The sequence below is a fragment of the Castor canadensis genome, chromosome 12, assembly GCF_047511655.1.
Source record: "Castor canadensis chromosome 12, mCasCan1.hap1v2, whole genome shotgun sequence".
NCBI classification, from domain to species: Eukaryota; Metazoa; Chordata; class Mammalia; order Rodentia; family Castoridae; genus Castor; species Castor canadensis.
The window spans coordinates 39,770,328-39,797,417 of record NC_133397.1 but is presented as its reverse complement, the minus strand read 5'-3'; the positions used below and the strand labels follow the sequence as shown (position 1 = coordinate 39,797,417).

Here is a 27,090-nt window from a genome sequence, read left to right as displayed (position 1 = left end):
AGCAGATTGCAGAAAATATCAGCAAAAATAAGTCTTGTAAACAGCTAGGCCAGGAATGTCCAATTCAGTGGAGAGCAACACATTCACTCCAAGCAGAACACTCATCAGAAAAATATTGCCGAGGGAGAGGCGAAACTTCGGTCAAAGCATTTCACTACCAACTTAAAAATTAAAACCTAGAACAGTTTCTGTCAAAAAAGACTGCAAAGAAGAAACATAAGAATTCAGGGAAGAAATGATAAGTAATACAAATAAGCATGAACTCAGAGCCCTCAAGAAAGAGAATAAACTATCACGAAGATGGAGCTATCAGAGGAGTAAGGCAAAACAACAGGGCAGGAGATAAGTGACATTGTTTTCAGAAATTTTAAAAATGTGACAAAAGTGACATGGAAATAAATCTTTTCAAAGAATTAGATCTTGGCAAGGCAAAGGAGGTCAACATACACATAATCAGAATTACTAGTAATTAAAAAGAAAAAATGGAACACATATTTAAATGACCAAAAGGTAAGAACACAGAACTCAGCTGAGGTAGATGGTAGTGGCTAGAGCCTGCGTTATGAAGGCGCAGAGTGGTGAACATGAAGACATAGACATGAGGACTGAAAGAAAGACAATCTTTTTGGCCAGCTATAAAAAAAGAATAGGTCGCTTTTAAGAGACAAAAACATCTGGTAAGCTCAGAGTTTTCTACAACAACGTTGAATGAATTAAGTCTTCCATCCTATGAACCTGGCAAATGTCTTTCATTTTTAAAAATAGTCTCCACTGTCTCTTAATGTTTTATAATTTCCTTGGGATTGTGGCTCATTTGCTATGTTTATTCCTGGGTAATAGGTATACTTGGTTTTTAAAATTTTATTGTTGATAACATTAAAAAATTTATTTCTACCTATTTATTGCTGGTATTTGGAAATGCAACTTGGTTTTGAACATTGTAATTGTGTGAAGATATTTTGTTAAATTTTCAAATTAATTTTATTTTCTTATCTGCAGTCTCTTTGGAGTTTACTTCATAGTCAATCATGTAGTTCAGAAATTTTGTTTCTTCCTTCCCTAGTCTTATAAATGTCATTTCTTGTTTGTTTGGTCAGCTATTTTTGCCTTACTGTATAGGCTAGGACATCCTGGAACAATGGCAAGTAGAGAAAAAATTATGTAGGTAACAGGTATTTTTGCTTTCACAATTTCAAAAAGAAAGCTTTCAACACTCTATTTATTGATTAAAATAGGTACTACCAAATTTGAATTTCTTTATTTTTCTATTTTATTAAAAGAGATGGTGTTCTGGTTGCTTAATTGTCATTGTCAATCAAAAGGGAACCCTATTGAGACCCCAGTCCTATGGGGCTCAGGAACGAGGCCACTCTGTTAGACAAGGGGAAAAGAGGGCCATTACTGGACCATGACAGAGTGTGAATTCTCAGCATCGCTGCACTTTTCTCTGTGCTGAAGCCAGGTATTCTGCTAGGTGTAACATTTTTATAGTGGTAGTGTCTCTGGGTAGATGGGCAGAAGAGAACACAGTAATGCCGCCCCAAAAATGCAGCACCACGTATAGGGCAGATAAACTCTCACTGGACATTGCATTTTAGAGCAGAGTAAGACCACCCAGAGTAGCTTGTCAGCAAAAGTCAGAGGCACTGGTTAGGTCTTCCTTCCTCACCTTGGATTTTGGCTTCTATGTTCTTCACAGCACATTGACCATTGCATGGTCAGTGCTCTGTTTGCCTTTTGTCTCCTCATTTGTTAAGTGTCTTTATCATAACTGGTTGTCTATTTTTCACAAATATTCTACTGTATCTTCTGAAATCATTGTATGAATTTTAGTTTGCAATTATTAGCATGATGAGTTATATTGATTGATTTTGTAGTGTTAATTAGTGGTTCTTGCCTGGGAACAGTTTTGCAAGGTGACATTTGGCAAAGTCTGCAGACATTTTTGGTTGTCACTAATGGGGCGAGGATACTGTTGTCTAATGAGAACAGGCCAGTGATGTGGCTAAATATTCTATAATGAACAGGAGAGTCCCCACAACAAGAATTATCCAGTCCTAAACCAGACATAGTAGAGTATCTCTGTAATCCCAGCACTCAGGAGGCCAAAGCAGGAAGATCACAAGTTCTGGGCCAGCCTGGCATACAAAGCGGGACCCTGTTTCAAAAACCCAAAACCAAAACAAAACCCAAAAAAGAAATTTCCAACCCCAAATGTCAATAGTGCCCAGGTTAAGAAAACTTGTGTTATCTAGACCTAATGTCACTAACATAAACCCAAGTTGCTAATGATATTTAAATTTTTAAAAAATATGGATTCAGTTTGCTTTTATTTTGTTCAGGATTTTTACATCTCTTACTTTGTTTTACATTTCTTGAGTGAGATGGGCCTGTCATTTCCTTTCTTCAACTACATTTGTCTTATTTGTATGCAGAGATCTTGTTAGTCTCATAAGTGAGATATAGAGTGAACACTCTTCTTATTTTCTAGAAAAGTTTGTGTAAAATTGCAGCAGTCTAAACCAGAGACTTAGGCAGGAGGATCACTTGAGCCCAGAAGCTGGAGCACAGTTCGGGCAACATGGTGAGATCCCACCTCTACAAAACAAAACAAAAGATTGCGACAATGTATTCCTTAGAAATTAGGTAGAATTTACCAATGACACCCACAGGTTGGAGTTTTCTTCATGGAAAGATTTTAAACTGCTAATTTATTTAATTTTATAGTTATATAACTTTCAGGATTTCTATTTTTCTTGTGAATATTTTGATAAGTTGTGTTTCCTAAGAATTTATTTCATATAATTTTCAGTTATTCACAAAATTTTCATGCCATCACTTAATTATATAATTAATGTCTGTGAAATATGTAATGATGTACCCCTTTTAATTAATATTGTTATATGTGCTTTTTTTTCTCTTTTATTCCTGAATGGCTGAACTAGAGGTTAAGCCATCTTAGTCTTTTCAATTTTCCCAGGTAAATTTACCCAGGTAAATTATCTCAGGGAAAGCATAGCTTAGAGTGAGTGACTAGGCTTGACTTTTGGGTTTTCCTTGTTTTGTAGTAATTCTTCAGCCTCTGTCAAGTTCTTTGATGCTACTAGTATTTGCAAAATAATTTATATCCTACTTTTTTGTGGTAGTGGGACAACCACATGCTAGGTAAGCACTCTAACACTGAGTTACATCCATAGCCCCTATATCTTTAATTATTCCCAGCAGAGGATAAGTTGGATTTACTTAGTCCTAGTCCACTATTTTCAGAAGAGAATACACACTATATAAGTCTTTATACCTTTAGATTTATAAGCTTTATGAATGTCTCACTTATTTAAAACATTTTTTAAAACTAGACGATGCTAAACAGATGAAATCCATTCCTAGGCCAATATAAATGGCAAGGATTGATTTGTGAATCAAATAAACCAATGAGACTGAAAGAAGGTGAGTCAGTAACCAAAAGCTTCCTTCTCTCAAACCATGCACAGATGGGTTTGCATGGAAGCTTTGTTTCAGAAAATAGAAAGCAAAGAAAAGAAGGGCTGAGGGTGTAACTCAGTGGAAGAGCATGTGCTCATCTTATGCAAGACCTGGGGTTCAATTTCCAGCACTGTTGCCCCACACCCCCCCAAAAAAAAGGAAAAAGAAGGAAGTAATTAAACTTATTTTATAAAGTATATTACTGAAATTTTGCTTTGATGATGCCATGTAACAAATAAGCCCCCGAATCTTAGTGATTTACAATCTTTCCACTCACTCATCTATGGATCACTGTATACCACATAGCTTTATCAGTCAGCATAGAAAACAAACCAGATCTCATAGCAAACTGGTATTAGAAAGTAGCACGAAAATAGGCACTTTCAAAAACTTACAGTACCATTATACTAGACATTGAAGCTACAGGAAATTTTCTTAAAACCTGGAACAGAGTATGTCCACATGATGGCTTTTGATAAAATTTTTTTAGTTGTTCTTATCAGGGCAGATTTGGAGATGGCAGGATGAGAAATTCTTTGACTGGCAGACTTCATTTTTCCCCTGAAGCATGAGACAGGTCATGATCTGAAAATGGTGGGATGGGGGTAAGAAGTTGCCAAGGGTTTGACCAGAGGTCAAAGGACTGACTAATCTCCAAGAGCGAGACAGAAAACTTATTCGGGAGCCATCTCAGAATTGGCAGGAAAAATTAGGTGTCTACTGTGTTTTGTGGTTGTGAACATAAGGGGAAAACTGTGAGCTAGAATTTGATAAGCGTTGTGAAACTGTTGGTTCAACCAAATTTAGGATTTTGCCAGATGAAAAACACTGAGTTTCAAGGAAGCTGAGTGTTTAGAAGGGAGTATTGTAACAGTGATGGAATCCAAGCTGGGCAAAGAGAAATCTAAAGACAAAAGAAGAATGACAGTGATGCAGTTACATCTTCTGGAAGTCTCAGGAAAGTTGAAGTTGGTTGAGGGGGATACAAAAGTAAGTTACTTGGGGCATGAAGGCTCCAAGTTTATGGTGAGAGTAGGCACTTGTGTCTGAATTTCAGAGGCGCTGTTATCTCTGGTGTTGAATAGGAATGGGGGGATCATGGAGCTAGGGCAGTGACTGAGCTAGAATAGAGAAAATGTTGGCAGCGTGGTGGGCAGGGATCTGGGAGACCAGGGTGTGTTAGATGGGGTGGCCATGTGGGTGGTAAAATTTTATAGAATGAAGTAGGAGAGAGAATCCAGGAGCTAATGATTGGTCAGGAATTGCTGAGAGGCCCATGGAGGGCTAGCAATCATAGACAACACGGGGAAATGGATTGAGTCATAGGAGCAAGGTGTTGAAAGAAAGAGTGAAGAAGATTAGAAAGGACAATGGAGGGCAAGGAAAATACATACCCTACTTCTAGATCCAGAGGAAACCTACTTCTACCTGGGGGATTGCAGGGGACATCCCTCCTTCTGTGAGGAGGGCACAGTGGGCTTGCTGATGGTGGGCTGGGAGGCTAGAGGACAAATGGGAGGGCTTAAGAATGAGGGAATGGCAATGGCAGGGGGTGGGATAATAGTCCAGGGAAAATTAGAGGACTCTATTTGTGATAGTGGCTGAAGTTAAGGGGAATTAGCTAATTTCTTGGGGAGGGCTGGGAGAAAACATTTTAAACTATTATCTGGTAGTTTCAAACTACCATCTCCTCACCTGTGGTTAGGAGAATTATCAGTATAAGTGGAATTGGATGGTGTACGTTGAGCTGGCTTGGTCAAGGGCTTTTCCCTGGTTCCTGAAAGAAGTTTCCAGACAGGGACCAGTAGAGGAGGAAGGAGAGTTCCCTGGAGGTGGATATGAATCAACAGGCTCACCACTCCAATACATCTTATCAACCTGAAAAGGAGCAGAGGGCAGCAGCTTGTGGGACAAAGGTGTCTACACAGGCTGTGTGTAAAAGTGCTGGGCAGAGATAAGGTCCAAAGGAGATGGTCTAACCTTTAAGTGGTGGCCTGTCCTCTTGAACCTGCTAGTAAACAACAGATTCCAGGAAGGTTGCTTTCTTGGACTGGGCACAAAGAAGCAATCCTAGTCACACAAAGACTAATTCCAAGTTGCTCCCTCAGGCCACGCTGACGAGGAAAATCCCTAAGGAATGGCTGCTGCTGGCCCTCCCTTCTTTCCTTGAGACAAGGTCCAGTGATTACTCTTAACACACTTTTGTCCTGTGAATATCACTCACACTTGCACTGTATCTTTCATCTCTCATTCAATTCTTCAAATATTTATGGGGCACCTACCATGACAGTCACTCAGTTAGAAACTGGGAACACCCTGTCCATGGGAAGACAGAGTTTCACAATTTAGGGCCTAAAGATCACCTTTCAACATCTCCCTAGGATTCTGACCTCATAAGGTAAGGGGTGGAGCCCAAGAGTCCTTTGAACTTGACCATAAATGGAAATGACAATGCTATTTCACATTTTCAAAGGGTGGGGTGAGGTCTGTTTTGGGCCATGAGGAGCTAGACCAAACTAATTTCCCTTCTAGACAGGCCAGAGAAGTGGAATGGTCTATCTTTGGTCTCTTATATCTGGGAGGAGCTCAGCCTTAAGCAAGAATTGGTTGAAGCTGCCTTCCACCCCATCTCCTCTAGGCTGCCTCAAACCCCATCTTCAAGGTCTTTTTGGATTAAAGTTTATGTCTAGCTAAAATGAAATGCCGCATGGCTGGGCCCGTGGAAGACAGAGGGAAAGGGCTCCAGATACTAACAGTTGCATAGCAGTGTGAGTTGATTGTTTTCAGTGCCCTGCTGAAGCTGAAATTACAAAACAGTTATTCAGGTCCAACTGTGCTGGCTCCTAGCTCCACAGGTGAGAACAACCATTAGAAAATTGGCAACACCTGACATCTGAGACTATCTAGAGGGAGATGGGAAGAAGAGGGATCAAGTACAGTGCTTGGGAGGAATAGGCCTAGAAAAGGAAGGAAATCCAGAGGGCACAAAAACAAGGACCATGGTACCAGTTGCAGGGCAGGTGGGGAGTATTGCAGAGGGAGAACTGGGGATGAAAACTTTATTCAAGTCAGGAAGGTTTCTGTAAGCCTTTGGTGGCAATCTGAAAGAATAATCTGATGGAGGGGAGGGTGGATGGAAAATGAAGGGCACTGGCAAAGAGACAGCAGGGAATAGGCAGAGGAACCACCATTTGGGGGCAGGAGGCCTGAGTTGGGAGCCTGGTGGGACTGACCTAAGGCTGGGCTTGGGCTGAGGGTGGTAGGGAATAGAGAAAGTAAGCCCTCCCTCTGGCAGCTTCAGAGGTGCAGAGAAAGGACAGGGTCACTGTGCCACGTAAACTTTTAGCCAGGCCTCCTTGACTCCTAGAAAAATCTGCACTGAGGCCTCCTTCCCTCCCTCTGCTGCTCACACTGGTGCTCAGCAGCAGAAACACTTGAATATGTACAAGATAAATTAGGGTTTTGAAAGGCTTCATTTAGCTTGCTGGATAGAGGAATTCATCCCCGGTCCTCAGTTTCTGAAAGCTCTTAACACCAGCTCTGACTTGCTTGGGTTAAGATATTTTCCCCCCTTTTCAGGGGTAGCTGGGAACCACAGTGCCTGTCTGGGCAAAATAAAAAAAGGAGATTAAAGAATTACAACCTTAAAAAAAGCTACAGAAGAAAAGTCCAAGATCAACAGGAAGTCAAACAGGAAGTTCCCATAAAAGATGAAAATATTTGAGATTTGTGCTGAGAGCAGCAGGCCGAGGGGATCTCAGGGATACATAACGATGGAGGTGGTGGTGGTCTGCCTTGCAACCTCCACCGTCCCTTCTTTCCCAGGATGCCCCTGATCAGATCCTGCCCACTCCCAGAGTCTCTAGAACATGCATGCTTAAACAAGGATGTGTACATACATACATACATACATACACATGTGGCAATTTGACTTGTGCTTTCCCTGGTGCATCATGAATGCACAAGCAAACACCTGCTCATGTCAATAGATATGTAAGCAGAGGGAACTAGTAAGCACACAAATGCAGAAAAAGCAAAAGTGCTCAGAGGCACTGTATGCAATAAAGTCAGCAAAAGTTGGAATCTCAGCCCCCTCTCACTTGCTGTATTTGACCACCTCTTCCCCAGGGATATAAGCCCTTGATCGCATCTGACTGCTGTGAGGCTCCTCACCGGTGTGCCCTCATGCCCACCCTGGTCAACCCTTGCTGAGAAGTGCTCTAGCTTATTTTCCACACCTGTTGTTTTCAACTTCTTGATCTCAGGACCCCTTTACATTGTTAAAAATTAAGATGACCCCCAAAAATCTTTTTAAATTGAGTTATATCTATCAATAGAACATTTTTTACATTTCCATAAATCTTTTTAATGTGCAGCTTAATGGAAGGCAGCTGGGTTCTTATATCTGCTTCTGCACTAAATCTTCTATGACATGTTTCAGTTGAAGCACATGAAGAAAAGACAGTATCCTACAGATTTCAAGTTGGAAAAGAGAGCCCCTCCCCACCTGCCCTTGTGGTAGACAGCCTCCAAAATATCTTCCAGTGATCCCTGCCCCTCAGGTATGGGCTGGAGTAAGTGATTTTTGGATGGGAGGTTGTTTTGAAGATGAAGTTACAAAAGGACTGTGGTTTCTCCCCTTGAATTTGACTTCCCTCTCTTGTCCTATTGCTCTGAGGGGGGCTGCTGTCATGTTGTAAGTAAGCTGTACTAAGGAGAGGCCACCTGAGAACTGAGAGAGGCCTCTGTCAATCTTCAGGGAGGAACTGAAGCCTCAGGGATCGCTAAATCTGGCAATGGCACAGCTGCGAGCTTGGACGAGCCCTTCCCATAAATGAGCTGTTGGATGCACCTGTAACTCCAGCTGACCGCTTAATCAGAGCCTGTGATTCTGTGATACCTTAGGCTCTCCAACTAAGCCACATCCAGAGTCCTGACTTATTGTGAGATACTATGAGACTCATGTTTCTTGTTTTAAGATGCTAAGTTTTGGGGTGATTTAGTTCACAGCATTAGATAATACACCCCATGGAAATATCATGGGGATGCCGGCAGTCCTCAGAATTCCCTAGTTCTGTCTTTACCTTCTCTGCTGGATTTTGCCCAGTCCGTATCTGCCTCTTCTTTCAGGTCCTGCTCTCAGTGGATAGTGGGAAGGACTGGCAAAGGACCCAGGCCTGTGTAGGTGACCATTATAGGAAATGGTATAGATTGCCACTCCCAAGGGCAGGGAAGTGCCTGCCCATCAAGTTACTTCTCTAGTGGTGGCCTTGCAGGTAGTGTGCGTTAATAGGGAGGTGAAGGCAAGACGGGCAGGTGTGTAGGTCATGGTCCCTTCCCCTCTCAGCTAATCTATTCTCTGGTGCTCATTGGGAAACCGAACTACAAACTTGCAGCATCGCCACTGGGCCTTGGATGGCTTTTACCACAAATCCTAGTTCTTCTGTCTTTTGGGTCAACATACTGACAGCTAGAATCTGACCTTATCTTCCAGTCTACATGAATTATCATAAGTTCACACAGACTCAAATCTATCTGCCCTCCTGAACTGTTATATTCCTGCGCTTTCACAGATGGAAAAACTGAGGTAGGAAGAAGAATCGGTGGTACCCACTCAGGATTTCTGTGGTAGAACCACGAAAATGACTTTCAAATAGAAGAACTCCTTTAACCCTCATATACCATGCAGAAGAGACAGTGGCTGTCACTTATATTCTCCCAAGTCTGGCTCTTACTCTCAAGAATAAGACCAACCCTAAAAGCACTTTCAGCTTTTCCTTCTTGTCATGTGCCTTTGAGGATGGGGACTATACCTTGAAGACCATCTGGGTACATTGTCCCACTATAGAGGAACCCATGGAGACCCAGGAGATGATAGGACCAACCCAAGGTCCTCAAACAAGGTTTCTGCTACCTTTCTTCACCCCCACAGATTAGAACACAAGGTGTGACATCTCCCCTGGGCTCCCTTTGAGGTTTGTGTTGGCCTCGCATCACTTGTCACTCAGTAGAAGCTCTTAAATGATTGGGAATGACTGAAGAAGCCAGCAAGTGTCTGATATTGGCCTGCGACCAGGGATAGGTTGCTAGGATTAGAGGTTAGTTTTTCACAAGGTCAAAGTGAGAGGGTCAGTCCACAGTGAGAAAGGCGAAGTTGACTATAGGAAGGGGCTAGGAGTCAGTCTTTGCTGGGGGTTAGCCAGTCTCTGCTGGGGTGTGGAGGTGAATCTGGCTGGGTAAGGGCTCTGCCTATATCGATGTTTGCTTCTTGAAAAGCTAATTAGGCTGTCTGATGCTTCATCCAGCATTCCTGGTATCCCAATATCTCTTGCCCTGGTCTAGAATGTTCAGTGTGCTGAGTAGAGGTGATGGAGTCAGATTTGAATCAGAAATAGAGGGAGCTCATGAGTGGCACCGTGGGTCACACTCTCAGGGCTGGGGGTTGAGCTAACCTGCTTTTCTAGGGCTGTCCTCAGCAGCTGGCTTGGGACACAGACCATTCATGAAGGGCTCAGCAACTAAAAAGGCTTCAGACCTTTGGAGGCATTTCCTGTTTTCCAGTGGACTGAAAACGGCTTCCTGCTTGGAATAGTCCATAGGGATGGTTTCTTTTTTTGATGGTGGGCGGGGTGTCTGGGGTGGAGGATGCAGGCGGAGTTGAGGACCAGCTCTCGGGACCCTTCTAGGAGGTGGCATGGGAAGAAGGGTGGGAAAGGAGAAAAAGAACTCCAGATGCCTCTGTCCTGTTTCCTGGTTCTGCTTTTGTATTCACCGGCAAAGTCTTTAGAAAGTGCAACACAAGTCTTACTTTGTAAAACAACTATAGGTTTCACATGGAAGTGAAATTTCTCTGGAGAGATAAAGCAAAAAGTACGCAAACTTGTGTTGGCATGGGGAGTAGGAGCATTCTGAGAAGAGCCATCTTTGATGCCAGGTATCAACCAGACCCAGGTTCAAATCATGAAAGACTGGATCTGTCCTCTCATGGCCTTGCTGCCTGTGTTGTTTAGCCAACTTGCTATTCTCTTTGAAATTCCCTACCCCTGCAGGCCTACTCTGGCCTCTGGTCCTCACTGTGCTTGGCTTCTGCTTTATGGGTGGGGAGCTGGGAGAGGATTAGTTGGAGGGTGGAGTTTCATGCTTTGCTCCACCCACCTTCCCTTTGCCACTTGGTCCTCAGCAGACAGAATGTAGGTTCCATTTCCCAACCTCCACACAGAATGCAGGCAAAGCACCCAGGGACAGAGGCAGTGGAAAGCAAGGCCATTTACAGAAGGACCTTAGAAGAGTATTGATCAGACAAAGCCCACTGTCCTCCATTTGATCCATCCAGTTGTACGACCTGAGCTCTCCAGGTGGGAGGGCTATAGAGAGAGACTGGGGAGAGACAATCCAGATGAGCCTGTCTTTTGCATTACCCTTGCAGTGACAGCATCCATTAGGACTGGCTCTTATATTTTCTTCTGGAGTGGAGTCTCCTCAGAGTGGTTGAATGGTTGCAGGCACCAAGTGACAACACTGGGGCCGCAGCAAATCCAAGCAGTGAACAGCCTAACAACTGCTGAGGCCTCCACCTACCCCCCACCCATCTTTCTCTGCCTTTAGGAGTCTCTCTCCTCCCTCACCCTTTCTTTAATGTCCTGGCACCTTTCATTTGCAGGATAATACAGTGGTAGTGGGGTAAGCTTGTTAAATCTGGGTGCCTATATATTCAAAGATATCCTGGGGGAGGTACAGTGCAGGCCAGATGTCCTGGGATTAACATATTCCTGGAAGAAGTGCCCTCCAAAAGCCAAGCTCTCTAGGCCCCCTGCTAGCTCAGAGCGGGCTGAATCACATGACTGTTCTGCTGTTCTGCTCCAGGACAAACTGCCTCCCAGTCAGGATCAAGTCTGCAGGAGGGTCTGTGTGATTTGTGCCCCCAGCAGGAAGAGAAGCCTGAGGGAACATCAACAGCCTCTGGTGTGTTGGAGGAAGCTGCTCATTCCCACTCTTCATCCAGATTCACTCCCTCCATCTTTCTCCTTCATCTCCTGTCTTCCTCCCCTTCTTAGAACAATTTCAACAGGTTTCATTGTTCTGTTTTCATACATGAACACAAATATTTGTCCTCTTTAACCCTCTCCTTATGTCCCCACTCCTCTCACTGGTATCCACCCCCTGAATAGAACCTGTTTTACCTTCCTGTCCTTCATTTGTTTTTAAGTATATATTGATAGTTCAAGGGGGTATCACCTTGGTATTTCACACATGTATATATAGTACTTTAATCAGATTACTTATTATTATTTAACCCTATTACTTACTCTTTCTCTATTGCCCTGTTCTCCCATTATTCAACAGCTTACATTGTATTGCATTATATCATCTTCCTAGACTCAGGCAGGAAGGGCCACCCTCGGATGTGGAGTGGAGTTTCCTACCCTCTGGGCCCAGAGTCCACTGTCCCTGCCTGTACAGCTCTTGTCCTTCCCAAGGAGACCCACCCCCCAACATGCATAGCCCTGGTCAAGAGTGTGGTTTGAACCTGGATATGATAACTGTGGTACTTTAGTGGCACAAGGTACAGATCAGGCCAGCTGCCCCCAGACAGCCGCATCCCTGGGAGCTGGCATTTGAAGGAATTGAGTATTCGTTCTCAATTCAAATCTGGTCTTCTAGGTTGTTATAAGCATGGATTTGTCAAGGGACAAAGCCAAGGCACATTTAACAGTAGCTTGACTTATAACTAAAAATATTTACCTATGTGGCCCATTTATATTATTGTTTAACTGTTGGGGGCAGCTTGGATCTCTAACACATTTTGTAATTTACTTAATGTTTGTTGCTTGACATTGTCTGTCTACACCCCATGTAAGACCTGGAAGTGCAGGGTTTTTGCCTCTTTTGTTCACTGGCCATGAGACGGATGGCTGGCACATAGTAGAACTCCATGAAAATTTGAGGAATAAATGAAGGTTTTTGAGGTCAGCCAGACCTGGCCTGTCATTTGGTATGAGAATTTGGGAAGTTTTCAGTTTTCTTTTCAGTAGAATGATTATACAAGTACAGCATCTTCATGGAGTTATAAGGATGAAACACCTTATATAACTTCTGGGCCTCAGTTTCTCATCTATAAAACAGGCATAACTAGTCTACTTCATGTGATTTTTATGAAGGTTTACTAGGTTACTTTATGGGTGTACATAGTAGAGTGTCTGGAACAAAGAAGACATCGAATGTTAAATTATTAATAACATAAAGAAGCATGAATGGTAGGATTCTGCCATTAGTGCCCAGAAGTTGGCCTTTCAGTCCACAGTTAGTCTTCTGCAATGTGCATCAGGCCTGAGAGGCAGGGAAGTGTGCACTTGTTCACCTGGCACGTGGGTCCTAGTGCTTGTTCTGATCTCAACTCTCAAGAAGGCACTGACCTGATCCACTCAGGGACAGGAAGCTGTGGCACACGAACTGTTCCAAAGACAAAGATGACTTTATTGAGGAGGTGGGCTGGGCTCTCCCAGAGATAGTCCCATCTGCAAAGATCATCAAACCACTTTAAACAATTCCCTGGCCCTACACAATCTCATGTTGAGAAAGGAAGTGGAAGGCTGCTGCAGTACTGCCCTGGAAATCAAATCCTTCCAGGTCTTAGCACTTCCAAGTCATGCAAAGCTGCGGAACCACCTGCAAGTCCCTTCCCTGCCCCATGCCTATCTATATCCTACTCATCCTCAGTATCCACCCATGATTGCCTCCTTCAGGAAGCCTGTCTTGATGAGCACACCAACCCAGTGCCACTGGTCTCTCTTGTCTGCCTTAGGCTCCTCTCCAGCATCAGGCCTGTCTCATCTCCTGCCGCTTATAAGTTTGCTAAGGGCCAGGACCTCGTCTTAGATGCTTTTGTCCCCTTCTGGCCCCAGAGAGGGGCCTACAGGGAGGGTATGGAGTGCTGAAGGGCAGGACATTCAGGGAATGGGGAAAACCAATCAGAGCAAAAGTGGCCCTTGTTACTGCAGGCCACATGTTCCTGTGATTCAGGCGGTGCACTGACCAAGAAGAGGGTGTGTGTGGCTTAAGGAGGAGAGTCATAGCAATGGTACCAGACACTGCCTGGAAGTGTCATATTTCACTAATGTTTTACATCAGGCCTTTGAGCGGTAGATCTTGTTTTACAAACACAGAAACGGGCTTAGAAAGGTACTGTTACTTGCTCAAACCTTGCTTCTTGTTGGCTCCCTAAGTCAATGTTGTCATGTATACCCTGAAATTTCTTGTTTGTTTTGGACAGATTTTTTTTTGAGAAGGATGTTGCTGTGTAGCCCAGGCTGGTCTCAACTTGAGACCCTTCTGCTCAGCCTCCTGAATGCTGGGATTATAGATTTGTACCACTATGCCTGACAACTGGTCTTTCCTTTCTTTTTTGATATAGGATCTCTGTGTAGCTCAGACTGACCTTGAAGTCCCTACATAACCTAAGGCTAAATGCTAACTCATGATCATCCTGCCTCTACCTCTGAGGGAAGTGCTGGAATTATAAGTGTGTACCACCATGCCCAGGCCCTGGGCTGGAACCCAGGGTCTTATGCATGCTAGACAAATGCTGTACCACTGAGCTACATCCACAGCTCTTGGTAAATCTTAGGGAGTAGCTTAACTACTCCCTACCACACTGAAGAAACGGAGTCACATCCAGGCATTTCATTAGCAAGCTAGCATGAGGAGTCCATGACTATTCTGAAAGCTCCATGAAGTTCCAGCTTTCTGTGACAGTGACTCACAGGAAAGGCCCACCAAAGCAAACTCAACCCTGTTCCATCCAGCCCCTGGATCAGGCTGTGGATGGGAGTTAGGCAACCAAGGTATCTTCAAGATAAGATGAGACAAAGGCCGGTCACGGGGTCAGTCTAGGGTGCCATCCCCAAGGAAAAAGACAAGGACATCTTAGTCCTTTTACCAACTCTGTTGCAGAACACTTGAGACTAACTTATAAAGGGTAGTTTATAAAGAAAAAGTTCATTTTGCTCACATATGAGGGGCTGGAAGTCTAAGGGTGCAGCAGCAGCATCTGGAGAGGGCACAATGACTTGGCAGAAGGAGAAAGAACAGGCAAGCTCACACAGATGAGAAAATCAGTAGTTATCTGGAGATAACTCACTGCTGGCCTAAGAATGCTTCATTGACAACCTGATCACCTCTGAAAGGCCTCACCTCCCAACACTACCACAGTGGCAATCAAATCTCAACAGGTATTTCAGAGAGGACAAACCACATTCAAGCACAGCAAAAGACCATTCCAGGTTTTCTAGGCTATATTTTATTGAAGTATAACACACATACAGAGAAGAGCATAGATTATAAGGATAAAATCAATGAATTCTCACAAAGTGAACCCACCTATTTGTCAGCTCTCAGTTCAGACACACAATGGAATGAGCATCCCAGAAGCCCTCTGTGCCCAGTCTGAGTCACCACCTCTCTTTCTCACCACTGGCCTGGTTTCTAGCAGAAGAGCTTGCCTTTGAATTTTATATACATGGAACCATACAGCGTGTACTCTTCACTGTTTGACTTCTTTTGCATTGTGTTGTGCCATTCACCTGTCATGTAGTTGAAAGTCATTCCTTTTCATGGCTATATAGTGTTTCATTGTGTGAATATTCCGAATTCATTCCCCCATTCATAGGCTTTTCTGTTTAGTCAAGGGCATATGTATTTGGCTTTAGTAAATACTGCCAAAGTTTCTCAGGGTACTTGGACCTCTTCATACTCAAGGCAGAGACATTGAAAGTTCCCATTGCTTCACGTCTTATGTCTGCCTTTTTGATTTAGTCATTCTGGTAGGTGTGAGGTACTATTACAGTTTGACTTAAATGTGCATTTCTGATTACTAGGAAAGTTGAATTTCTCTAGGTTCCTATATCCTATTTTTTTAAACATGGAGACTTGTCTTGAAATATTTTTGCCTTATACTCATCTCAAACACCACTAATGCCACCTTTCCAACATCTTTTGTGCTAACTAATGACCCACCATTTTTCCTCAGGAAATTCTTTTCTTGCCCTCTCTGTGCTAAAGCAAAGCCTCCAGGTGCGGTGGGAGCAAAATCTGAGCTGTAGCACCTGTAGCTGTTTGGAGTCAGTGCTGCCTGTTTGGTCAGTTGGAGGATGGATTCCTAATTAGCACAGCTGATCATCCTTCAGGTGTAGCTTAAAACTAATATGCCAATCTGTAATATCATTGGGATAAAGCATGTCATAATAAAACCTAGACTACAATTTTCATAACATGGTTTTTAAGCCTTCTTTCTATGCCACTCTGCACTTCAAGCACTCTGGTGCGACATGCTTAGTGGCTGTGCAAGCCCATCACGAGGTACCTTCAGACTACTGGTAACGCAAATGCTGGCCTGTACTCAGGAAAATAGGGAAATAAGGAAGGGACGACCTTCCCATAAATTCGCCCTGCACAAAATCTGTTAGACAAGCTGTTTCTTGGCTTGGGGCAGAGACACCCAGACAGTCTCTCCTGCAGCAGCTCTGGAGCCATCTATCCGTGGCCATGACTCCCCTGGAACCCATATTTCCTTCAGGGGATGCTTGGAGATGTCTTCTGACTTCCAGGAATGGCTCCTTTTTTTTTTTTTCTTAACAGCACTGGGGATGGAACCCAGGGCTTTGTGCATGTCAGGGAAGTGCTCTATCACAGAGTCACATCCTAGCCCCGAGTTCCCTTCTGTTTCTCCTTTTCTCAGTTTTAAGGTCTGATTGACAAATAAAAATTGTGGTGTGTTTATGGTGTATGCATTGTGATGTTTTGATATATGTGTACATTATAAATGATTAAATCAAGCTAAATAACATCTAGCCTCTTGATTACCATTTTTTTGTGGGGAGAACATTTAAGCTCTCGCTTAGCAATTTTCAAGTGTATATTATTGGCTAAATTTCCAGGCTGTCTGCTAAGTGTCTAGGACTTACTCCTCCTTGCCCATCGTCTCCCCATTACCTCTCCCTGCTGCTCTCCCAAGCCCCAGCAACCACCACACGTAACTCTCTCCTTCTCTGAGGTGGATGCTTCTCCTGATTTTTGTTTAAACTCATGATAAGACAGATAAGCTGGTGGGAAGTTTGCTTCTCTTTGGGTGGTCACTTACCTAGAAGCAGCTGACTGAATCAGAGAGGAAAATATGTGATAAACACACCCTTCTCCTTGGGGTGGATCTGGAGATCCATGCTTCCACGTCTTCAGGTAGGCAGGCCATGTTGCTGAGAGAGAGGGGGTGGGAAGGGCTTTCAGGATGGCATGCTAAAGTCCATGGAGGACTTTAAAGTGAGTTGGGACTAGAAGTGTGGTTCAGTGATAGAGTTACTTGCCTGACATATGTGCAACACCCTGGATTTGATCACCAGCACTGCAATAAGCATCATCATAATAATACAAAGTGATTTTGTGGGCTAAAAGGGTGACAAGTTAGGCTATCTTTTCACTTTAAGGTAACAAATAGTAAGTGTACAATCATTTCTGTAACTTGTAATGAACAGGGAGTGCTGGTTAATCAAAATTTCTGATGTATTCTACAGCACAATTTTTAGTTTCAAACACTCTTCGCGGCTGGGATGTAGTTCAGTGGTAGAGCTCTTGCCTAGCATGCAGAAGGCCTTGGGTTCCATCCCAGAGTTGAAAAAGAAAAGTAAAAACCACCAGCAAAAATAACAATAACAATAAAACATTCTTGTCTGTGTGGGAGAAAGAAGAGAAATCTTATAGTACTAGGGCCACATGAATGGAATGGCAGAAAAAGGAGTCCAGAAGAAAGGAAAAACTGGCAGAACCCAGGTGTCACTAGAATGATTGGGCCAGGGAGTGGGCGGGAGCTAAACAAGAGTCCTACTGCTATCTGCCTGCAAAGAACTCTCAGCTGCAAGGAGTGTCCTGGCCTCCACAGTTGGGAGCAGCAAGCCAGAAACTGAGTTCTAAGGAGATTTGAATGGGCTTTAGTTTCAAGGAGGTATAGCACATGCTTCTTTGGAAAGACCAAAACGCAGGTGACCTCTCCCAGAGCCCTCAGGTGGACAGGATGGTTTCCCTCCATGCCCAGGTAGCCAGGGTTTTGGAATTTTGGAATTTCTATGGTATAAAAGGCAAAAAGTTTCACTGGTTCTCCTTTGCTACTCATAAAGAAGATAGAAAGCCTTATAGGCATCAAGAAGTAAGATTTAATGTCATCGTATTTATTAGGTTCTGAAACAATACACATTCACATCCTTTTGAATACAGTACATTTGGCACAATAATGTTTACAATGAAATAACACTAATGAATGGCAAGAGATTAAAATTACATCCAGAAAGGAAAAAAGTGTACAAATAAAGCATCACAATACAAAATAAAACCCCTAAAATTGAATACATTTTATATTTAGCCAGAATTATTTTGCACATAATTTAAAAAGAGGTAATTTTTTAGCCTTCTTTTATTTTTTTTAAAGCAAGAATGCATTGTTTTATCACCTTTGGAGGAAAAATTATGTTTCCACTTCACAAAGTCCTTAATTATAACACAGGAGAACAGCTATCCTTCATATATTTTTTGGCATTTTTTTGCACTTCATTTTTTTCTTTAAAAGAGAGAAGGGGCGGGGAGAGAGAGAGAGAGAGAGCTGGGAGGATTATAAAGAACTGCAGAAACATAACAGTGTGTCTAGTTTCAAACTTTTTTTTGTGATACTAGGAACACAGACCTAGGGCCTCGCACATGCTGCGCAAGTACTATACCACTGAGTCGCATCCCTGTGCCCCAAATCTGTTGAAAATGAAAAGAAACAATGAACACCCAAGGAACACACAAGCCTTTTTCTGTAGGTCTCCACTGGATTTATATCTGCCTATATGAGAACTTCATCAGCCGGTGACATCCCGGCCAGTTGGGCTTTGGGTGCAAAAGGGAGCCAGTCTGGCTGAGTGCCTAGAGCTGCAGGTGGAATGTATTGTTTAACTTCCCAGCAAAAGTGCCAGTTGTCCTGGAGGAAGGGTCTAACCCCTGCCACCATGTGAACACCACTAAGCCCTGGGACAAGGCTACTTGGCACTGCAGTTGGAGCTGGCTCAGTTGTCCAAAGTTCATAATGGTGAAGGAAGCAGATGAAAAAGAGAGAAAGCAGTAGTTATGCATGAGTATGATGGGCGCATTTGTCATGTCTTCCTAAAAAATGAGATGATGCCACCATGAAGATGTTGCTGTGCTTGTACTCCACTCCAGAAGATAGTCTGCCCCCAGTATGCCAAGTTACCGAAGATAAATTAATGTTCTTCATCACTTCACTGGTATGCCAATACACGGACTGATACAGCATAATATTTAATATTTGCAATCATCATAAGAACAGATCATAGTTACACCTGAGTTTTAAAAAAAATAAAAGCAAAAGAGAACTGAATATCTCATTAGTAATAAGAGCTGTGACCAGTCTGATGCAAATAGGAACACACTTTCTATGGGCTCAAAATAGTCACTGTCCAAGTTTTGAAACCACCATTGAGAACATTCCTTTCTTTCCCCCATTTCTATCAGGGCATAATAGAGCACAGGAGAAATTATGTGAGATTCAACCTAGATTAATATATGTTTACATCTTTTAAGCCAAAATGAAACAATATAAAGGGCTCCAAACCCCTCAAAGGAAGGAACACACCTATCTCTCGGTAACTTGAACCAATACACTTAGAGAGTATTGCACCTGGACATTATTATAATTATTCTTTCATAGACTAAAGTTTTATAATATGCCTGAACATGCAGCAGTTGATACCTCTATATTCAATGAATTAATTCCACAGGCCTTGCAGCAAACACTATATACAAAAATCTCAAATGTACAAAAGGCAAAAAGCTTCATTAGTGCCACTTTGCCACTCACAAGTATATATATTTAGGGGCAGCTGGGAAATTCACGTGCAACGGTTGGAATGGATTCCATTCCTGCTAAATCAGTTTAATAAAATAGGTAATCAAATGACCTCCGGGAAACATATACACAAAGCCACAGAGAATCCTTGAAAATCAGAGTGTAACACTGTTAGCATATCTACAGGAGGTAATATTATGTCCATTAAATGGTGTCCACATGAGTTGCTAGTCACATGTCACGCAGAAACAAAACTCCAGGCACATCTTGCTACATTGTCAGTTCTCAAACTGGTGGTTCTTCATTTTCCTGGCACCTTCTGCCTGACCCATGTTGAGTTTCATTCCTCTTGTTCCAAAAGTAGATGTTTCATCATTAACTTTACATGTTTAATGTTTTAAAACCACATCACAGTAGTACTACAATTTTGTAGAAGTGTGCAAAAATAACACACTGCTGTAGAAAATAAATAGCATTTATTCTGGGGACTTAGGACGAAACTGGAAAAAGAATTTAGGAGCTGAGTTTTGCTACCACCCCAGGATGTCGGCCATGGCTGTGGCCTTAACAATGAGGAGCACTAGTTGCTTCCTTTCCTCTCAATTCATATAGTGCCCTTGTGTCACTAAAGCTTTGTCAACATAAACCCTGAAAGACTGTATTCTCACTGTATATTAGCCCTTTAATATCTACCTGTATTCATAGTGGAACTTCTATTGTTTGGTCAATTAGAAAGCAAATCTGGTAACATTTTTTCAAATGTTAATAGAGTTCAAAATCAAAATTATTTTTTCCACAAAGAATGATTTCGTTCATGAGATGCAAACTTATATAACTTTGGCATGCTCAAAAGCTAAAACCAAAGGAAGCAAGAATGTGCCATTCTTGAGCAAACCGACACAGCGAGCCAGCTCGTGCACCTCTCAGGCTCCCTCCATCAAGGGCACGCCTCCAGGCACCTGCCCTCATGTGGAAGAAGCACCAGTCTCTTCTGGGCAGAAGGGCAGGGATGGTAGCCCAGGGGACAGGAAGGATGAGAAGCAACAGGTGTCAGGATTCTACATCCAATGGCAGAGCCAGAGTCTTCTTGTTGGATTTTTTTTCTTTGTGGTAAAAGAACTAAAGTCACTTCAAGGCCAGGAGCCCCAGGAATGGAACCAGGCTTGTGGACGGACAGTCCAAACACGGCAGTGTGAACAGCTACCTGCTGACCAACTTGAGTCTGTATTCCTGGTGAGGCAAGACCTGAGAGTGCCCTCTGGTCACCAGGAGGATGAGGGAGGAGGTGGCCTAAGGTGGGGGAATGTAATAAATAGAAAGTGGACATGGGACTGGGTTTCTGGGGGCAGGGGAGGAGAAGTTTGAGACCTTCTGAGCCTCTGTAACACAGGATCTTCTCAGCACCCTCCTTGCAGCATCAGCCAACTCCACCTGGAGTGGCTTCTCAGGGCATCAGGTCTTCGCCAAAGTAGGAGAAGCCCTTGAATTCCTCCTGGTTGATCTGCTTCACAATTGCTTCATCCACAAGCGTGAGTACTGGCTCTTCCCGGGTAAAGTCTTGGTCAAAGTTATTGACGTCTCTTTTGGTTTTCTGTTGGAAGGAAAGAGAAAGCACTGAGTCGAGGCTGACCTTCCTCCTGGGGGCCCCCCACAGGGAGTAGGCATCAAGTTGACCGGCCTCTCGCCAAAGCGGGCCTCTAGCTACTGGGAGCAGACACGGGGCTGTTCCAATGAGGTAACGATGGATGGCCCCAGGACTGGGAGGTGACAGAGAAGGAGAGGAAGAATGAGTCAAGGTGAGAAGAAGGGTGTGTGGGTATGATGGAAAAGCAGGGAAGTGGGATTTCCACAGACTGTGTGTGTGTATGTATGTGTGTGTGTGTGCATGCATGTGTGTCACACCTGTCTCACATCTCCTTGTAGCACTTGCCATAATTATCCACCTCCATCAAGCCCTTCCTCCCTGTGACCAGGGGACACTCTTCAATCTACCTCTTACAAAGTCTCCAGTGTTCTTTCTTCGCTAGAGGCAGACCCTAGCCTTGCCTTGTCTGCCTCATAGGACATCTCTGTGAGTAGGAAGATGGGCTGAGGGAAGGGCTCATCTTCTGAGGAACCTGCCCTGATTCCCACCTGCTCACACAATGACTTTGTTTTTGCCATTATTACACCCAATACTCAGTGAGGCAAATCAGTCTTCCCACAACGTGTTTATGCTTTTGTCTGACCCATGAACTCCTTATCTTATTCAACCTTGGGTTTCTAGCAGTCGTGCTATAATAAGCATTTATTGAATGAAGTGAGAAACCCCCCTGCTCACTCCTCAGCTCAGAAAGATCCAGGCCTAGTTGGAGGCTCAAGTTTGCAGAGCAAGAATGTGTGGTTTATGGTTTCTGGGGCATGGGGGCAGGGCATAGGGAGCAATCAATCATTCCACAAACATATCCTGCTTTTTTGAGAAAATCAGGAATTTTAAACAATGTTCTCTGCCTTTCGGTGCTTACAGTTAAGTTGGGAAGGCAGTGTTCCTGCCTAGAACGCATTGCCTTGGTCAGAAAAACTTCCATAGAGAAGCCAGGAGACTGAATAACAGGCTACAATTGTGTTGGTAGAGATGGGAGGAAAGCACCTTACAAGGAGAAAGATGGGATAAAGGGGCAGAAACATAAATGATGTATACTCAGGACAATGGGTTTTCCAAGTTGCCTGGGGCAGAGTCTAGCATGGGGATAGTGGGAGGTAAGGCTGGAATCTAACCACAGGAGCCTTCAATGCCTGGCCTGCATCCCTTAGCACAAGTACAGTGGTTGGAAAGTTGGAGATGTTCCAGGCAGTACTTTTCAGACACTGAGGAACTGGTACTACCTAAGATAAGTGACCTGGATGATGGAACACATCATATGGAAAGATTAGCATTATTAACTATAGGAAGAATAATATTACTACACGCTATGCCCTGAGGAAATCAGTAACCTAAAAGATGTTAATAAGTAGTCCATGAAAAAAGTGCTTTTGAAACTGTATTTTGTACTCTGCTTTTGCACTTTTGCCATGCATATGAGCAAATTTAAATTTGTGACAAGTTCTAGGGTAAAGAAACCCAGTCCATTTTGTTCAAGCTAGCCTTCCCTAAACTTGACACAAACTTTTTCTTTCCCCAGAATAGTTTATGACCATCTCTCCCAAGAGCAGAGTACTGCAGTACTGGGAAAGCTTCAGGGTTTACAAAGGATCTTCACATTCATTCACTCATTTGACCCATGGAACAGGCATGATCCCAAATTTACAGTTAAGGAAACTGTGACTCGAAGAGGGTTGGTGACTTGGCCAGAGTCACCTGACCAGGAAAGAGCAGATCTAGAACTCAAATCCAGGGATTGGCAAGCTGCCTCCTATGGTATGAAATGTCTGGAAATCTGGGTACTGGAGAAAAGGTCAAGTTCAAGCAGGAGACATTTAGGAAAAGCCATCAGGCTAACATAAAACTAGAAAGGCCTACCACAGGCAAACATGGTGGGAAAGAGCTGTGAATAGGGGAGAGAGTTGGTGGCAGGGGCCAGGGAGCTGGCAGGGGATCCGTTTTTAGATGGCCTAGACTGAACAGAATCATAGGTGGTGCAGAACAGAGATGAGCTACTCTTTCTGGTCCTTCAGCTCCCATTCCTACTTGCTGTGCTCTCTCTGGGCTTGATCTGCATAGTTCAGGTCTCAGAGATTGCGGAAGGAGGACAGAGGGGGAGACACAGAAAACCCAAGGGATTTCCAGAAACAGGATTTGCAGCTGCAGGACGTCTGTGTTGCCCCTTGAGATAGAAAGCTCAGAAGTGGCTTGTGGTCTGTGCCAGGAGGGCTGGCCTAGCAGGAGGGGCAGGACTCGCTGTTCTTCTCCAGCATGTACAGAACCAGAGGAAAAGGGAGGCCCTGTGCGGAGAGTGACTTCAGAGAGGAACAAAGCCAGTCCCTGCGGTGACACACGCTGGCTATTGGAGGGGGGTGGCTGGGGAAAAGGACTAGGGTAGGAAGAAAACTCCATTTGTAACATTGCTAAGGATGGGCCATGAATAGCAAGTCTCTGGTATGCTTGGGTCGGAATGCCTCCTCCCTGGTATGCCCTCTCAACTAGCCACTAATGAGGGCTGTAAAGAACTTCAGAAAGTCCATAAATCTCTACCATTGGCTCTTCTTGTTTGCATAATTGTCACTTCACCTATCAGTCATTAGTGACTGATTAGTGTCTAGTAATTATAGACACTGGCTTCCTTTCCCGAGGTCAACTGGGCATAGTGATGGGGCTGGATTCTACAGGACTTCCAAATTTCACAACTTGTTGACTGTGTACCAGTGAGGCAGGCTCAGTCAATACAGCTAGGGATGTTGTTCCTAGACCTCTACCTCTATGGTCTTGGAGAGCCAATTAGCTCAGCTCAGGGTTTCTCATGAGTCCCAGAAATCACCTGTGGTATTCAAGAAAGTATGCCATTCTTTACTTTTTATTTTTTACACTGCAGGTCATCTGGAGAATCAAACTCAGGGCCTCAAGGATGCTAGGCAAGCACTCCACACCAAGCTATATCCCTTGCCCAGAGTATGTCATTCTTTTTAACTTTGGCTCTCCAATCCCCTTGCACAACTTGGCCCCTACCCTATTTTCCTTAGGACATTATTGGTGCATGTCAGTTATCCATTTCCAATTTAAATAAGCAACATCCCCACAGGGGATGACTGACTTTTAACATTAGAGGCTTCAGAAGCTTTCCACAGCAGCCTCTACCCCCTATTACTGGCATGTAGGCAGCATAGCCCTCCCAAATTTGGAAAGGATTATATTCCTTTTCATTAACTTCATTCTTGCAATGCTGCTGCATCTCTCACAAAGCAGTGACAAGACTCAAATGCCAAGATTCTGATGGGCAGATTCACAGAGACAATGTGTATCCTGGTCCTCACTCAGCCCATATGCCTTCTCAAGTACCCAAATACCAGCCTCTTAGTTGCACTGTGCATCCTGAGAGATGGCAGTGGACACATGGAACACCAATCCAACTCTATAGACTTTCCCTCCTCCACAAAGCTTTTCTCACAACCTGTAGGCCACACTCAGGGAAGACTGCATGAAGGGGAAGGAAGAGCACTGGCTGCATACCACCCTCTGCTTACATAACATGAATGCTAACCTGTTAACCGTGGTCTTTCATCTGTAAAATGGGGGTGATAACAGAAGCCATTTGAGGTAAATGAAAAGTCAGATATTGGGTGGTCAGACCTAGACACAGAGTACTTGGTTGACTGTGAGTTCCTACTCTGCTCCAAATCTTAGTGCCTGTGTGTCTTGGGCATGCATTACGTACTTCTTGGCTGTAGTACCCTGCCCAGTCCATGTGATGTGTTCATTGATAAGCTTCTAGAAGCTAAGGACTGAGCCTTGTATTCTTGATATGCCTCCAAATCCTAAACTAGTGCTGATTCTGGCTCTGCCTGAATATCTAGTGCTTCTCCCAACCATTGGGATTCTTTTGTGGTGCTCCACTGCTCTTGGGACCAAGTCCTGAGTTCCTATACTCGTCCACTTCTAAGGCCTTCAGGGTCTTGTCCCTATCTACTTCCCTGGCTCTATCTCCCTAGCACTGCTGAAGCTAAGTGCTCTATTCTCATTGGCTTCCTCCTGCCTCTAGCTTTTGCATAGTTGACCCTTGGCCCAGGGCACTCTCTTGCCTCCTTCCCTTCTGCCTCATGTCCCCTCCCCTTTCCCACCTTGGTGTGGATGTTCTTTTTCAGGGACCCCTTTTAGTCCTTCTGAGAGTGGTTTGAGCCACCATCTCTCCTACTTCATACTGAAAGTTTAGTCCTCCTTTCAACTGATCTGTGAGCCCTGCACAGGTGGGGACTGGATTGAACTCACCACTTTATCCCTAGTCCAGCACGATGTCTGGCACATACTGACACTCACAGATATCTGCTGGAAGAAATGAATGAACACACCTATCTTGCTGCTATTGCATCTAGAGCCAGCAAAGTGACCAAGGTTCAGGGCCAGTGGCTGCTGTCCTGCCAGAGGTTTGTCATTTGGAGAACTGGAGGCAGGAGTAGGGAGGAGGCTGAGGTCTGACTCATGAAGAGTATGGAACTAGACAGCCCAGACCAGCACTGAGCCCCAGGGGCTCTGCAAAACAGGAGCCTTCAGCCTAATTAATGGGTGCTCTTCCCAACACTCAGGACACAAGATTCTCTAATTGCTGTACAAGAAAGAAGCAGGAGCAGCTGCAACCATGACCTGTGAGCATTCCATCAAGATGGATGTGTTTAGGGATTTCGTGGGTATGCCTTTGACTCTTATAGTTGGCATTAGGGGAAAACAACATCTCTATTTCCCTTGGCATCCCTTCAGAAATAAGGTCTTGGATTTGAGGGCTCTTGAGTCTGGCCTCAGCTATGGATCACATTTGTGGTGTTTGTGGTGGGGGAGGGAGGTAAAACTTAGGGAAACAGTTCCAAATTCCTGCATATCCCTTTAAGAGTTTGCACTGGAGAAGCAAAGCCCTCAGGCCTGTCTTACCCATCAGGTCTGGAGGTTCCATGGTGACAGTGTTTGGACCCTAGCACTGAGAGACATGCATGCTTGCCATCTGGCTGGAGCATCCTCTCACAGCCTTCACACACTGAAGCCATAAACACAAGCTCTCAGAGGAGCCTGTGATGTCTGCTCTGGTAACTATCTGACTTCCAGGAGATCAACATATGAGCTGCGTCATGGGGCTGGCTTTCATGTGACTGCCTTGCTGGTCCCTTGCATTTTCTTCCTGTCTGCTTGGCATGAGTGACAGAATGGGCACAGATAACAGAGTGACCCCAGGCTGGTGTCCTTTGGCTGGAAGTGGGGGGACATGCTACCTTTGTGTGGTCTCCAATTGCCAGTTTCCCTGTAGGTCCCTCTTAAGGCTTCAGGGTCTTGTCCCTATCTACTTCCCTGGCTCTATCTCCCTAGCACTGCTGAAGCTAAGTGCTTTATTCTCATTGGCTTCCTCCTGCCTCTAGCTTTTGCATAGCTGACCCTTGGCCCAGGGCACTCTCTTGCCTCCTTCCCTTCTGCCTCATGTCCCCTCCCCTTTCCCACCTTGGTGTGGATGCTCTTTTTCATACCTTGTCCTCCTCCCAGTTGCCTGGACCCTGCTTTTGGCCTCTTATAATGTTGGTGTGTCATATTCCACTCTTATAGCCCCCAAGTACCTTCTGCCAAGTAATTGATACTTCATTTGCTTGAAATCCTTTTATTTTGTTCACCAAATTCCTTCTAGCTTTGAAATGCAATATTCTTATCTAAGTTTCATGTTTTTCCTTTCATATAATATTCTAAAAGAACAGGCAAGAATTTAAATCATTACAATGTATAATCAATATTGACTGACTGGATCTTTACATACATCCATATATATGTTCATTATAGACACAGATTCTAATCCACAGAGTATATGTGAATATGTTTATAATATTCTGATTAGTCAAGTTAAATGGAATAAGGAATTTATTACTGCATAGTGCCTTTCCTGGCAAAAATGAGGGCTGGAACAGAACTTCAATTAACTCTCATTAGAAATTTCTCTAATCACAACCCTTTATTCCTTCTTTTCCTATATAATTTCATTTACCAAAAATTGCTTATACTTTTGTATTTTCTTTATAGAAAACAAGGCAAAACATACATAGAGTTCATCTATCACTGAACT

General features: G+C 43.9%; 1 protein-coding gene across 1 annotated transcript in view; it reads right to left on the bottom strand.

Moving 5' to 3' along the window:
* Window positions 1-17,675: 17,675 nt before the first annotated feature.
* Window positions 17,676-27,090, bottom strand: part of Prkce (protein kinase C epsilon) — a 491,234-nt gene continuing 481,819 nt past the window's right edge. The window contains exon 15 of the mRNA XM_074049619.1: window positions 17,676-20,960. Coding sequence (XP_073905720.1) covers window positions 20,814-20,960 — 147 coding nt within the window. The 3' untranslated portion in view covers window positions 17,676-20,813. The remainder of the gene's footprint in view (window positions 20,961-27,090) is intronic.